Consider the following 16,738-nt stretch of genomic DNA (forward strand, 5'->3'; position numbering starts at 1 on the left):
AACCTTTTTTCCTACTTATCTGCAGCTCCTCATTTGATACAAGTAAAATATTAAAGGGCCTGATTCTGCCAAGATCAATTGAAATCAGTAGAAATTTTGCCTGGGGATGTTGAGCAGGCTCAAACACTCAGCTATTAATAGTAGTAATTGTAGATGAATTCAGAGGCAATTGATAAAAAATCTTTTTCCAAATCACCGTAATCAAGAGAAAAGAAAATATGCAGTTCTTTTGTAGGCAATAGCCTCATGCACTTGAATGATTTATATTTAAGCTTATTAAATACACCCTCAATGACTGGAAAGTGAGCAAAGTAAATTAGCATAAAATGGAGCTGAAGAAATGAGTCTCTCAAATATCAAGTTACTGAAAGATGCAGTCAGAAACTTCATTAATATTTCTTGCTTCCTTGGGCTAAGTTTCTGAAGAGGGAAAGTGGAAATTGACTGTGTCTTGTGAGTTACACTGCATTTTCAGATCTGCCTGTGGTGATTTAATCACTTCACCTACTTTTCAATAGAATCCCATAGGCTAGTGAACAGCCCATGTGGAAGTCCTCATTAGCAATTTTTCTAATTTCAAGCTAAAATTCAGAACACCACAGATGAGAAATTACTGAGTCTGAACTGAAGAACAAAGAGATTACACCTGCAAATCTTTTTAAAAGAGGACGGAGAAAGAGGAAGCAAGAGATCGGCCGTAATATGCAATAGCTCAACTTCTGAAACGTTTGCTGAAGGTAAAGAATACCTAGATAAAAGGTTTTTATCAGCTTGAATGGGGTCTAGGCCAAGGCTCTTAAGCAGCAGGCTGGTTTGGATGGGCTGGAGAAAGAGGTCCATCCAAATTTCTTTTATTGCGGATCCACTGCTTTAGGAAACAGAGCTGAGACCTTGACAGAGCCAGACGGTAGGAAATTCTCAAGTTCTCCAGAAAAAGAGGATCAGAATTTGGGTCATGATTGCCAGAACTCTTTATTGTTACATAAATGAAGGAAAATATGTGGCAAGGCACAATCTTGCATCTTCTGCCTGGACCAAGAAATACTTAAATATTTTTACACTAGATATCAGCTTAACAGATCATGTAAGGAATAACTCCTTTGGGGGAAGAAATTATAGCTACATAATTAGGGCTTCTGTAGGCTGACAGGAAGTATGGGTTTGGGGTTTCTCATGCTGTGGAAGTAGGTGAAGCATACTGCTGCTTGAGTTTTCTGACGTACCTAATTTCTGTCCTTTGCCATACTGTGGAAGAAACACTATGACTGTTAAATTTGGTGAGAAACTGTCCTTCCTAACGAGTGTTTATCAGTAGAATCATATGTTTTTAATATTATAAAGATTCAAGGTGTGTTTCTTTCCTGAAAAAGCAGAGGCCATTGACTCTTGAGAGACAATAGGCACAAACTGGAACACATGAGATTCTGTCTGAACATCTGGAAACACTTCTGTGCTGTGCTGTGAAAGAACACTGTCAGAGGTTGCCCTGAAAGGTTGTGGGGTCTCCTCCTTGGTGACCTCCATAAGCCACTCCTGAGCCCTCTGCTCTGAATGTCCCTGCTTGAGCAGGGATTGGGCCAGATGGACCCAGAGTTCCTTGCCAATCTCACCGAATCTTGGATTCTGTACAGTTCTGCATCAAAATAAGCATAACCTGTATCTCCTAGGAATTTCAAAGACTGCAGATACATAAAGTGTGAAGTGGATATTTCTCAAGAATATCATAGAATTGTAGAATCACAGAATCATAGAACGGCCTGGGTTGAAAAGGACCTCAAAGATCATTGAGTTTCAACCCCCCTGCTGAGTGCAGGGTTGCCAAGCACTAGACAAGGCTGCCCAGAGCCATGTCCAGCCTTGCCTTGAATGCCTCCAGGGACGGGGCATCCACAATATACTTGTGAATCCTAATTCTCATCCAAATCTCAGTCTAGTCAACAAAGTACACTGTTGTTGTTGTTTAGATTTGGAATTTAGTAAATTAATTTCTAAACTTTCAAGCATATCCAGAGTGATTAATTTATATAATCAGTCATTTTCACTTGAATTTTCCATCATATGCCTAATATAGACTAATTACAGTGAAAATCATTTCTAAAACTATTTTGTGGACTGCTGTTTCATTTGACAATGTAGATCTTTTGGGTGATTCACTGTGCTCTTTAGCATCTGAAATACTATAACTTTAGTAAGACATTTGTTTATTAATGTTGTTTATTCACCGGTATTAGGCACTTATTTACTGATACTAGCGAGGTGGAAAAAACCTTAGACTTAAATGCCGTAAAAAAGAATAGACACTTCCTTTGTTACTGTAAATTTGTATAATGTTCTTATAATTAATTAAATATCATATTTATATGCTCCTAATCCAGTTAACTGTTTATTAATACAGTACCCCAAACACATAAAAATGGAGGGAATCATACCTATACATTTAAACAGATGGTTTTGTTTAGGAATTCTCGAGTTCTGTGGGTTGTATACTTGAAGATCATTTCACAAAAGAACAAAGCACTGCCACCTCAGAAATAAACGTGGCTGGGAACAGTAAAATACTGCAACATAAGTGTTCTTCATGGAGAAGACAAAGAAGCCTTTGATGCCCTCCACTCTTTCCTGTTTGTAATAAGTTGGTACAGCTGATGTACTGGGGTACATCAGACCACTAAGATCATCTAGTCCAACCATCAATCCATCATCACCATGCCCACTAATCCATGTTCCTCACTACCACATCTACATGTTTCTTGAACACAAGTGGTGATGACTCTACCACTTCCCTGGGAAGCCTGTTTCAGTGCCTGACCTTTCTGTCACAGAAGATTATTGTAATATCTAACCTGAACCTCCCCTGCTGCAACTTGAGGCCATTGCCTCTTGTTCTATCACTAGTTACACGGGAGAAGAGGCAGACTCCCCACCTCACCCCAACCTTCTTTCAGGGAGTTGCAGAGAGTGATCAGAGCTTCTCTGAGACTCCTCTTCTCCAAACTGAATAATCCCAGTTCCCTCAGCCATTTCTCATAAGGCTTGTGTTCCAGCCCCCTCTCCAGCTTTGTTGCCCTTCACTGGTCATGGTCCAAGGCTTTGATGTCTTTTTGTAGTGAGGGGTCCAAAACTGCACACAGTACTCAAGATGTAGCCTCAGCAGAGCTGAGTACTGGAGGGTGATCACCTCTCTGCTCCTGCTGGCTACACTACTTCTGTTACAAAAACTTCTGCCTAAGGAAAGCATTAATATTAATTAGGCTTAGCCTAATTGATGTTAATTAACCGTAGGTTTTACAGTAGATCGCTATACAGATAAATCTTTTCTTCATCTCTGTTTTATGTCAGCTTGTTTTTCTTCCTTTCAAAGTGGCCTCTTTTATCTTTAATAACTGTAATTTTTTCACAAACATCATAGAGAAATTAGAAGGGGGAATTAGCTGTATATAAGACAACATTACATTTATTTTTGTAAGAAATATTGAACTGAGTTCTGATCTTTATTCCGTGTTTTGATAATGAAACAGATCTTACTAATTATATGCATAAACATATGCCATGGTACTTGATGTAACTGGCAAACAAATTCAAAAATATCAGAGATCTCATTGCTTCTGCATTGCAGAAGAAAAACAAAGGCTGATTAAGAGAAACAATAAACAATGCTAAATTACACTGATCAGTACAGTAAGCTGTGAAATATTGTCTTTATTGATATTATATAATTTATATAAGAAGATGTATCAGATCAAACATTCTTAACACAGAATTATAGAATACCACATTTTTTAGGAGTAAATAAGGATTTATAAGGATTTTCCTTAAAATACAAAGAAATTGCCTTAAGCTTTCTACAACTGACCTCTTTGCTTTGATGGTAATTCTTAGTGAAACAGAAGAGTTTTGAGTAACACAGTCTATTCTAAAGAGTTATGTTGGCTCTACCTAAGCTGATAAAGAACGAATTATGAGTTAGGTCTGCGGTCTAGGTATGAATGTGTAATTCCCATTAGAGGAAGATCTTTCCAGGGTGGTTTTGAAAGGATCAAGTTCCAAAAAGGCTGTCAAGGACTTGCAGGCAAGTATGAAACCATTGCTAATAACATTTGAGGGAGGAAAAAGACTGATGGGACAATCAAATTTCAGTACAATAGTGTGGTTGTTGTATATCCAGAAATTTGTGATCTTTAAGCAGTGATCAAGAAAAGAGAGAACAGAAGGAATGGTGAGGATCTGCCTGGAAGTTAAACCAGAAACATGGTGTTCAGTGCTGGTACCTACTTCTTAAAGGAGATTCTGAAAAAAAATGGTAGCGGATCAGAAAAGTAGCTAGAAGAACTATTAGAGGAATAAATCTTTCAGAGATAAAAAAGTCTCACGGTGAGCTCGGTCTGTTTCTTTTATCAAAAGGAAATCAAGGGCTACAAGATGGCTCCTTTGTCTAGGAAAAGTAGGCCATAGCAAGTATCAATGAATACAATTCAGCCCCAGAAAAATCAAATGTGAAGAAAGGTATACTGAATTAACAGTGAGAATGTTAAGGCAGTGGAATAGATTCCCAAGATAAATGAGAATGTATCTCTTGGGTCTTTCTGAAAGAAACACCTTTGCCAGGTTTGAAAAGTTTACATAAAGTCTTTAGGATGAAGATTAATCCCATGTAAATCACAGAATCACACCGAATCACAGAATATTTGAGGTTGGAACCACTTGGGAACATCTATTCCAACCCCCATGCTTCAAGCAGGGTCACTTAGAGCTCACTGCCCAGGTTCACATCCAGGCAGGTTTTGAATATCTCCAGAGAAGAAGAATCCACAACCTCTCTGGTTTACCTGTTCCAGTGCTCTGTCACCCTTTCAGTGAAGAAGTTTTTTGTCATGTGCAGATGAAACTTCCTGTGTTTCACTTTGAGCCTGTTGCCTCTTATCCTGTTGCCAGACACCACAGAAAACACTGTCCCCATTCTATTGATATCCTCCCTTAAGATGTTTGTACATATTAATAACATCTCCTCTCAGTCTTCTCTTCTCCAGGCTAAACAGGCTTAGCTCTCTCAGCCTTTCCTCATAGGAGAGATGCTCTTGTCCCTTAATCTTCTTTTCAGCACTTTGCTGGACTCACTCTAGGAGCTCTATATCTTTCCTGTACTGGAGAGCCCACAACTGCAAAAGTACTTCAAGTCTGTGTCATGGACCAATCCATGTCCATTTCCAAATTTTTCTGAGAGGGTATGCTAAGTCCAATGCAGGATTTAGGCATCTGCATTTTAGGTAGATGGCCCTTCCATCATAGTCCAGGACCTTGAGTAATGTGTCTTGATTTCCTATATAGTGCAGGAGGAGAGTTTGCCTCCTCATTTGCGACGGAAAGGTCAAAAGTCATGCAGAGATGCATCAGATTCTGTTCCTCTATGGAGTTGTTAGGAACCTGTACTGTCAAGACACTAGGCAGGTACCACTATATCTAGGTCTTAGAAGCCACAGTCAAGGAACACTACCAAAAGGACTTTCTTTTTAATAAATCTAACTAACAATGCTTGGATCACTCTAATCATTGTAAAATCTGTTCAACTTCCTCACTAATTCTTTCCTGTGTCTTCTGCCTCTCAAAGGATTGGTCTAAACAACTGGATTAGTCTATCCAAGGATGTGTAGGAGAGAAAACTAAATTCACAGGTTGAGAGAGAAAGTGCAAGGATTATACCCCCATTGGCTACAGTAGCAGCCTAGTTAGCTGATTCTGTTGTTAATACCTAAAGATATTTGCAATGAAACCAACCTTTGACCAAATAAAATTGGAAAGGAAGAAAAGAAAATGGAAGCCTAGCTCAACTGAGCATAGGTGATAGTCTGCTTCTATTTGTGTGCTTAGCTCTTTGTTCTTTTTAAGTAGTACAAATTACATAGTGAATGATTTGCCTAATGTAATAAATTGCACTGCTGTGTTTAGTTAATTTAATTGTGGAATTAGATAGAATTCAACTGAAAAACTGTAAAATCTGCTACTAGTCTTCTCAAAGAGTGATTGCTGATTATATGTCATTTTAATGAATTAGTATTTTACGTTCTTCTGAGAAGAATAATCTAAATCAAGCTAAGATCTTAAACAAACATTTTCCAGCAAGAAACAGAACTAGAAAGTTTCCCTAGAAACTGTGGTATGTGATCTGTTCTCATACCATTCTTGGTCCAGCATTACAAGAGTCCAAAACTCTAATGACTATCTGAGCTCTCAGTTGCCATCATAACATATCACTTTTTATAAAAATTTGTCTGTCTTCCAACCTCAATGACTGTATAAAATACCAGTGAGAAAAATAGAAATGAATGTTGTTCAAAGTGGTCATGGGTTCTTCCCCAGGCTTCCAAGTACAGTTGACTTCATGTCTCTTTGCAAATAAACTCTGCTTAACTCACATGTGCTAGTCGGTCAAATCTGGCAAAGAGTTCGTTCAGCATTCGGACCAGTTCCTGGGCTGACAGAGTTGTGGAGAGGTTGGTGAATCCTTTAACATCTGCAAAAAGAATGCTTGGGGAAAAAAAAAGAGAAAAAAAAGAGAAAAGAGATATTATTATTGCAGTACTTTTGTAACTCCATGTGATAAATTCCAATCTAGTACACAGTATGTGCTTTGCATGCTGTATGCTTAAAAGATGACTGGCAGAGGTATGTTCTGAGAACAGAGAGTAATTTACAAGTGAGGGACTATTTTAAATTCATGCAATCCTTTCTCCAGACTTTTGGAGATTCCAGAGTGTCAAGTAAAATTATTGTAGGAATTAATGAACTATCACCAACCGTGAAAGAGGGTTATAAAATTTTGGAATTTTAGATCATTCGGGAGGGTACAGTTAAGTCCCAGTAAGCACTGTTGTCTCCATTTACTGGTGACAAGATTGAGGCATAATGAACCCATAGTATAGAAGACGATATAATCAGATGGACTTGACACCCAGCTGCCTGTTAATAGCTGTCTGTTCATTACGGGTGAGTCTATATATAGATATATGGCTTTTTTTTTTTTTTTTTTTTTTTTTTTTAAACAGTGTATTTGACTTAAAACATTTCCTTTCTCCTAGTGTGATCTTCAGGTTTTGCTCAGCTATATGCCATACAGGACTCAAATCCTAAGACAGCAGATAGACTCATGACAGATGTCACACACTGCAGACTAAAGTTAGCTTTATTGTATCTAATGGTAGGGAGCTGATTAAAGTGACTGAGTTAGAAGTATTGTAAACTCTGTTTAAGATATAAATCATAATTTGAGTGATTCCTTGTTCTTTCAGTTGATTTTACAGGAAGCTCAGTGTGACCATACTTTGAATATAGGTGCATCAAAACTGATTCTTAAAGTTATGGCAGGATCTTAGTCAACAAACTAGTTCTGAACAGGCATGTTTCAGCAGCCACTGAATTTTCTCAAAGTGCAGCTTTGGTTGCTAACTATTTCTACAATGAGATCTTGTAAATACAGAAAAAACATATGCTTGCAAAATGTCTGTGGTGTATGAGGTATCACCCAGACCAAGGCATGTAATAGCTTAGTACTAACTGAAGAAAAGAATAAGCAAAATATAGGCTACTTTAAAAAGTAGGAATTAAAAAAGCAACATCATGCTGATATAGACTGGAACTAACCCTATGAGCATCATTAGCACTTGAAAGTCAATTAATAACTGATGTTACAATCTGAGCAGCTGAAGCTCTTTATATGAAATATATAATAAATGTATATTGAATGAGATCACAATTTGACAGTGCCCAGGAACCACTACTGTAACCAATAATATGCATAAGAATTATCAGGTGGACAATAAAACATGGCAAATGATAATTCAACTCATTTTCAGATATATGGGCTGCTAAGAGTTTGGGTGAGGATTAAGTAAAAAGCTGATTTAATGAAAGAGTATGTATGAGCTACTGCAAAACCACAAAAGAAGCAGATAGAATCATAGAATCATAGAAAGGCCTGGGTTGAAAAGGACTTCCAAGATCATCTAGTTTCAATCCCCTTGCCGTGGGCAGGGTCGCCAACCACAAGACTCAGGCCACATCCAGGCTGGCCTTGAATGCCTCCAGGGATGGGGCATCCACAACCTCCTTGGGCAACCTGTTCCAGTCCATCCATTTACTATTCCATAGTAGTTCGATATTGCATTTATTGAACTGTTCCAGACAAAGTTATAGTTAGATTCTAACAAAAGGCAAAGTCCATGCTTTTCTATCAAATCATATTCAAGGTTGCTTATTTTTCATCTGTTTCAGTGGTGGCTATATATGTTTAGGTTCTAAACAAGCATGCAGTAATTTTCTAATTTATGAATGGATAAATCAACAGAAGGGAAACTCTCAAACAAGGCACAGATAACAGCAGTCAAGTTGTTAAATTTTAAAAAGAGTCTTCTTTACCTACCTGACATTCTCATAGCGATGAATATAGATCTTATGAAACTGGTGTTGTAAATGTTCATCTTCTACATTGGTCATATCATTTATCATTTCCAGAACTACAAACCGTGGCAAGACAGAGAGCACCAGCCGTTCCTAAAGCAAAGAGGAAACCCAAGTGTTAGACTCATTAGTATCAACTGAATTAATACTTCAGAGGAAATGATTGAGCTGTGTTATTAGAACAGCTGGGTAACTGGAAATTTAAAATGATTTTCTCCCCTCTAAAAATCTGTGATAATTCACATTACCAACCTGAGTCTAGAACAAGGACTCTTCTCTCTCTTCCCCTTCCCAAAAATTCTTCCCTTGAATGTTTTAATCTTATCCACTGGCTATTTAAATATTCATCTTAATTATTATGACCATTACAAGCTTCTCAACAAACACCTGTTACAGATATATCAATCACTTCATTTTAGGCAGTGGTAGCTTGATTAACAGATACAGGCTAAAGGAATTTCTTGTCTTCAGCAGCAAGTAAGATCAGATTATCATTTATTTATCAGAGCATCCAGACAGAGTGTTTAGCATTCATAAACTGTATAATTACTAAAAAAGTTGGAGATCAAACTGTAGCAAGATATACGTAGTGGGACCTGACAAATATTCACCTAATGAAAAGAACTGCATCTACACAAAGTTTAATTCTATTGTCAGAGCTGAAAGATAGGGATAATATAAACTAACACACACATTAAAAATGTTTTATGGGACTGATATAGTAGATCTGTGTTAACTGGGTTACAATCATTAAAAGGGAACTAAACAGCCACAACAGTCACCTTCAACTATGGAGCACTGAGCGCATATCAGACTAAGATACATTTAGTGGCCAGAGCATCTACAGAAGCATCCAGTGCTATCAGCAGAATTTGTTTCTTATTCAGGAACCACCCATTTAGCCAGAGAAATCTTCATTCAGTATAAAGGGATCACAGACACTGGCTCTCATGTGGGACTTCAACCACTCTGATAATTGCTGGTAAAACAACACTGCCAGGTGCACACACAGTCCAGGAGGTTCATGCAATGAGTTGAAGACAACTTTCTGATCATAGAATCATAGAATCATTAAGGCTGGGAAAGACCTCTAAGATCATGTAGTCCAACAGTCCACTTACCACCAATGCTACCCACTAAGTCATGTTCCTTAGTACCACATCTACATGTTTCTTGAATACCTCCAGGGACGGTAACTCCACCACTTCCCTGGGCAGCCTGTTTCAGTGCCTGACCTTTCTGTCAGAGAAGATTATCGTAATATCTAACCTGAACCTCCCCTGCTGCAACTTGAGGCCATTCCTTCTTGTTCTATCACTAGTTACACAGGAGAAGAGGCAGACTCCCCACCTCACCCCAACCTTCTTTCAGGGAGTTGTAGAGTGTGATCAGAGCTTCTCTGAGCCTCCTCTTCTCCAAACTGAACAATCCCAGTTCCCCCAGCCATTTCTCATAAGACTTGTGCCCCAGTCCCCCATCCAGCTTTGTTGCCCTTCACTGGTCATGGTCCAAGGCCTTGATATCTTTCTTGTAGTGAGGGGTCCAAAACTGCACACAACACTCAAGGTGTGGCCTCAGCAGAGCTGAGTACAGAGGGATGATCACCTCTCTGCTCCTGCTGGCAATGCTATTTCTGATAGAATCCAGGATGCCATTGGCCTTCTTGGCCACCTGGGCACACTACTGGCTCATGTTTAGCTGAGCATCGACAAACATCTCCAGGTCCTTTTCCTCTGCACAGTCTTCCAGCCACTCTGCCCAGTGCCTTTATTGTTGCCCAGGGTTGTTGTGGCCAAAGTGCAGAACAGAGCACTTGGTCTAGTTGAACTTCATCCCATTGGCCTCAGCCCAGTGATCCAGCCTGTCCACATCAAATGTCCAGATGTAGGCGGTGGAGGAGCCAATGAGTAGAGGTGTGTTGCTGGACCTTGTTCTTACAAATAAGCAAGGACTAGTTGGGAATGTGAAGGTTGGGGGCAGCCTTGGATGTAGCAATCATGAGATAGTGGAATTCAAAATTTTACATGGAAAACCAAAGGCAGTAAGTAGGATTGCAATGCTAGACTTCAGGATGGCCAGCTTTCACCTGTTCAAGGACCTACTTGGAGGTATCCCATAGGTTACAGTATTGGAAAGTGAGAGGGCACAAGAGAATTGGTTAACATTCAAGCATCACTTCTTCTGAACTCAATATTGGTGCATTCTGAAGAGTAAGAAATCAGGAAAGGTGGCAGGAGATCTGCATGGATGAGCAAGGAGCTCATGGAAGAACTCAAATGAAAGAAGAAAGTCTACAAAATGTGGAAAAGGGGTCTGACCACTTGGGACATAAAAACATTGTCGGGCCTGTAGCTAATGGTCTTCCCAGGGGTCAGTACAGACTCTGGTCTGCTGGAGAGGAGCTCTGCAGAGAAGGACCTAGGGGTCCTGGTGGACAGCATGTTGGCCATGAGCCAGCAGTGTGCCCTGTGACCAAAAAGGCCAATGGTATCCTGGAGTGTGTTAAAAGCAGAGTGGTCAGCAGATCGAGGGAGGTGATCTTCCCCTCTGCTCTGCCCTGTTGAGGCCACATCTAGAGTACTGTGTCCAATTTTGGGCTCCTCGGTTCATGAAAGACAGGTAACTTCTAGAAAGAGTCCAGTGGAGGGCCACAAAGATGATTAGGTGCCTGGAGCACCTCTCTTATGAGGAAAGGCTGAGAGACCTGGCACTGTTCAGCCTGAAGAAGACTGAGGGGGATTTTATTAAAAATTATAAACACCAAATGGGTGGGAGTCAAGTGAATGGGGTCAGGCTGTTGTCAGTGGTGCCCAGTGACAGAACAGAATTTCCTTGAAATTCCCACTTCCTGTAACAGTCTATCAGTATTTAATTGTGCAGGTTCAGTCATTCACCTAGTTTGAGGTTGTTTCAAGCTAGTCCATTAGCTCCAACCACTTAATTGTCTTATCTATACAGATGAGGTATACAGGGAGCTGATGGATCACTCAGTGGACTATTCTTTTAAGTCTAAATGGTGATCAAACATCTCTGGTACTAGACAATAGTTATGAAAATCAAGTCTGTTCTTTAATTATACTTGTAATTGGAGTCCCATAACTTTTTTCACATTAATATTAATAGCCTAGTAGCGTATATCAGTTTATTATTAATACATGTATACAGTATATCAGTGTATATTAGTGCACATATGCATTTATTATTACTGTTTCTACTTATAAAAATGCTGCACTCTAGCCACTATCATAATGTAAACACTAACCATAGCTAACCAGGGGCAGGTTAAGCCCTCAAAAGATTATTGAGTTATTTCATCAAATCATTAAATCATCCCCTCAGAGATTTCTCAATGTCCCTGCTTCAGTAGCTCATCAGTTTGAAAGCTCTGGCAAATTTTGCAAGTATTCCACCCAAATTTGCTTGTCTGCAAATTAAGCGGATCCCTTTTTATCCTTTTAAAGCAGGTATGGATAACCATTGATTGCCTTCTTCCCTGCAACAACTTTTCTGTGATAAAATACTATTATTGTGTCCCTTGCCCTCAGTCTTTCTTTTCTAGATTAACTAGATTTATTCAGTACTGGAATATACCATTCTAAATCACTCTGGGGCAAAGCTAGCAGTTTCTCACTGAAGTGGCTCCAGGTTATTAACCATCTTTTTCTTTACAAGATTGCAGCGAGTGGAATCTTACTAAACTGAATGACAGTTTTGTAAGCTTCTTATCACCAAATTTCAGATGACATTTTGGGCAATAGGATAGAAAAAAAAAAAACAACAGAAAATTTAATGTGAATTTGCAAATCAGGCACATATAGAGAGAGTAAATATGTGGAAAACATCAGTGAATTAAGATCTCCTAGGGAATGCCCTTGAAGGAAACACAGTGCATTGTGAATCTCTTCTCACCTTGCAGTATAGTGATATTACTGTAGAGAAAGTATTTGTATGGTGCCGAGCCATATGGGGACAGATGTAGCTTACAGAACAACTCTTCCCTTTCATATGTAATAACGAGAAGAGTGCTACTTCCATTAACCCATTCTCCATCCCACTCAACCCACTCACCATGTTTTGTAAGTTTGGGAATTGAAATCAGCAATTTTAGAATATCTTTACTGAAAGTATGAATATGAAATAATCTAAATAAAATAGTGTCATATAAGTATTTAATGAGAAAAGTTTGATTCTTAGCTATCATCCTATAAGTTGTAAGGTACTGAGAAGTTCTAACAGATTGCAACTAATCTCAAACTCTTAAAATGTGATGAAATAAATATTTCGTCACCACAATAATCAAGAAATTCTTAACTGGGAAGGAGCTATAAAGTAGGACATGATCTCAGTTACACAGGAGTCCTGATACAGGAAATCTGTTTACTGTTGTAAAGCTAAAGTACCACAACCATGATAGATATATGTGTTTTGTTTATAACCATTTCTAGAAAAGTATGATACTGCATGAATCTCTGATTTTTATTTATTTATTTTTCTTTCATCAGCTAAGTCAGCCTGATCTCTGTCTGTTTTATCCAAGCAGGTGAAAAATTCATTCTTGCCATCACTTCTTAGCCATACAATTCTCTTTGGTTCTTTTTGCCTTAACTTAACTTGGGCTGAAGGGCCTAAATTATACAGCATTCAATAAAAAGTCCATAAATATTAATTTATTGACATCGAAATTTCTACTCATTTTCTAGTATTTTCTATGCATATATTTTACTCACTCTTTAAATTATGAACAATCTTTTCTTCTGCTGGTACCTCGCTTCTTGGAACTCAGAAGAGTTCCAAGAGTCCAAGTCTCCTAGAGGTCTACTTTGATCACTCTCAGGAGAAATTTGAGGATAAATGGAAATTTTTGATTGGTTCAGAATTAAATAGTTCATTCTCCAAACAGCACTGAGGGGAGAGGGCCATCTTTATTGAGTACTACAGGTAAGTACAAGTGAAAATGCACCTGAAAATGAAAAAGCATGAAAATGCTTTTTGGTTTTGACATCCTAAATCTTACAGAAGAATTTTTTTTTTTTTCATTCTGAGCTTTCAGTCTCTACTCTCACAAAGATGGTATCTTAGCATTTAGTTGGGCACTGTGTAGCTAAACTGACTGCATTTTCTTGTCCCCATGACTGTCTTAGCAGACTCCAGTGAGATCAAATCTCAGGATGAAAACTGGGCCACTTTTGCAAATACCAGTCCAGCACCCAGGAGTCCTGGCTTCAGTTCCTCCCAGGGTTACCAGTTTTCTTGTGGAAGTTCAAATGCTTTATGCCAGAGAACTGTTATAAAACATTGTGAGGCAACTTGATATTAGGAGGATATAACCCAAACTAATCTTATCTAGGGTGTGAGGCATATCTCTTTTTGAAGGACAAGAATCTTCAGAAAGAATAAGATAGAGCTTAGAAGGACTGTAGGTGGAATGAGGGTGGAAGACAAAATACTCTTGAAGAGGTTCTTTTTGATGCCAGCAGGATTAGATGTCATAAATGAAATGTATCATTAGATGAAGCATATGAGAAAAAATTAAGAAACCTCTCCCCAGCATTTTTAGGAGGCAATATAGTTTCCAATCTTAATCTTCTGCTGTGAAAATCATGAAGAATTTCCACTCTGCGTAGTTTTAGTAGTTAGTGAATAAGTCCTCAGACACATTGAAAGCACAGTGCGGATAAACACCTTCATTTGTCCGGATGGCAGCCCCAGCTGAGGTGTTTACTTAAGAATGTTTACTTAAGAAGGCAGAGTACACACTGCTAATAGCTTCTGCTGGAGCAGAAGTGCATAACGTGCCACTCAGAAGCAGCAGCTTTCTCCTGGGCACCTGTCTGCGTAGCGTGCTAACACACAAGATGACATAATGGGGACCCTGCAAGTCTTTAGTCTACCTGTTCCACAAAACTTCACTGAACAAGGGCTACCTTCAAGCAGGAGAAAAAAAATGTGATGAGAGGTAGTGAGCTAACATGCAGTGAGCTCACCATTTATTGTGGCGAACACCCTTTTTTTTTTTCTGGTAAAAAGCACAACTCAGACCCTCATTCTTTTCCATATGCCCATACAGATTGTACTAATTTTAGCGCAGCTGCATTGTTTTGACATTTTCTGCCCTTCACACCTGGGAATTCTGCTATCTTCCCTTCTACTTCCGATGTGTAAAAACTGTATGTGTTCCTTGTGACAGCAAGAAGTACACCAGTCCCCGAGGAGGTCCTTTCCACTCCTGCAAGGCTAAGTTTTCACAGAAATGTCTGGCCCTTGGGTAGTTCCACTCTCTGGCAAATATCCCATGTACTCTTAAGACAGTGTGTTGGGAACGGCTGCTGACTGATCTTCTAAGAAGCAGAAATATTTCTGATGTTTTGTAACCATCAGCCTCCTATAACAGAAAGTACTCATGCTGTATATTCTCTTATTCCTTCACTATTATGATACATTGCTCAATATGGCCATCTAATAAATCTACCCTTTGAATAAATCTGATCAGTCTTCCAGGGAGCCACATGATTAAGGTATTCAATGAGTTCCTCTGTAGATACTTTCATAACAGCACAACATATTGCCAGTGTAAAAATAAATATGTTATTTCCTACCTTATTCTTGTAGTGAGACAAATAGGAATACAAATTCAAAATGAAAAGAAGATTAAAGTAAGAAAGCAAACAGAAAATCTGGTTATTATTGAACTTCTCATGAAATCTGTACTAACACTACATTAAAAAAGGCAATTTCTTCACAGATGTAGGGCTGAAAATGAGGAACATGAAAAGGCTATATTCCTTGTTTGCATTCACTTAAGACTGTTATCAAGCTATAGCTCTACAAAATTTATTTAAAGTAAAGGAGAGTTCACTTGACACATGTTCTCTAAGCCAAGAAAAAATACATCTAGCACATTTGATACCTTAACCTTCATGCAACTCATTAAGGTAAGTTAAATGGTTTTGGCTACACTTAAGATCTGGCAATGACCCGTAAAAACAGAGGTTAATTAGTATGCCTCTGCTTCCGTCCTTCTCTATTAATACTGCATCGTATGAAGAGCTCTTGTCAGGATGCCGATTGAAGGTATACATACATCTCATGTCACTGTTCTGTATTACTGCTGTCACACTGGAAAATTACTGAAAGAATAACAAAACGTAAGTTGTTCTGTGCGCATGTGTGTATTTATTCAGAAAACTTTATGAAGCGGTCCAGCCAGAAGTCAAGTCTTGGGTATTGAAACATTGAAAGGAAAGTAAATTCTTCCCTCTTCAGGCATCAAGCATCCTTTGCTGTTCTAAGCTGCTATTACACAACACAGACTGACACACTGATGGGGATACTGAATCAGCTGCCTTCCAGAAGTCAGGCAGAAATAAAGAGAAATGTTTATCCTTCCTTATCCTACAGCTAATGCTAATGTTCTAAGGAGTAGACTGTGTATTTTCTTGACTGGCTTCTCACATCATTTTTCTTCAACCTAGCAGTTAAAAAAGCTCTTCTGTTATCCAAGAATATGTCTGTCAAGTCACCATCACATAATGATCTTTGTGATATAACTCCTCTTCAAACTAGCTAAATTTGCACATACTGCGATGGATAACAGTGCAATTGCATGGAGGTTGTATGCAAAAAAATGGTCACAGACCACAGAGAAGAAAACTGCAAAAAATTTGATAGTTTTCTGTACCATACCATTTGCATGATTTAAAAGTCCTCACATTTCTAGTCTAGTCCAGTATCTCCTAGCAGAAATATTCAGAGAGGGAAGGAAATATATACATAAATTAAAAAATCCCTTCTCTGATTCAGAGAAAGACCTAATAATGAACTGCCATGAACTCTAGGATGAAGAGAACCACATTATTCAGCACTGCAGAAAGCTTCCTAGTTGAGCAATTGGGTAAGTGGAGACAACTGAGAGGTGGGCAGCAGTAGTGGTAAGTGGTTTGAAAAGGCACAGACATTTATTTGTTCAAGAGAAAATACATCATAAAATAGGATAGCGAAAAAGGAATGTTGTAAAAGAACTAGTGATCTGTTGCCCTATTAACCATTCATGGCAAGAATCAGCTCTAGTATCTGAAATGAAGCAGCCAGATTTTAGAGTAAATAAAGGAAACAAAAAACAACAAAAACAACCTTTAACCCAAAGAGTAACCAAGCAAAAGAGACATACTGACAGAAACCATTAAATATAACAAATGTTAGAATTCACGTCTGCATTCAAACACCTGAATATGAATGACTACAGTGTAGGTGCACCTAAACTTCCACTGTAATAGTCATTCACTGTTGA

At 38.6% G+C, this 16,738-nt stretch overlaps 1 protein-coding gene across 4 annotated transcripts in view; it reads right to left on the reverse strand.

The window, feature by feature from the left end:
• The window catches only part of ADCY8 (adenylate cyclase 8), a 125,871-nt gene that overhangs the window by 63,623 nt on the left and 45,510 nt on the right, over positions 1 to 16,738 (reverse strand). For all 4 annotated transcript variants that reach the window (XM_021388123.1, XM_021388122.1, XM_021388124.1 and 1 more), the window contains exons 3-4: positions 8,414 to 8,544; positions 6,411 to 6,522 (exon numbers count right to left, since the gene is read on the reverse strand). In XM_021388123.1, coding sequence (XP_021243798.1) covers positions 6,411 to 6,522; positions 8,414 to 8,544 — 243 coding nt within the window. The remainder of the gene's footprint in view (positions 1 to 6,410; positions 6,523 to 8,413; positions 8,545 to 16,738) is intronic.

This window comes from Numida meleagris, chromosome 2 (genome assembly GCF_002078875.1).
Source record: "Numida meleagris isolate 19003 breed g44 Domestic line chromosome 2, NumMel1.0, whole genome shotgun sequence".
NCBI lineage: Eukaryota > Metazoa > Chordata > Aves > Galliformes > Numididae > Numida > Numida meleagris.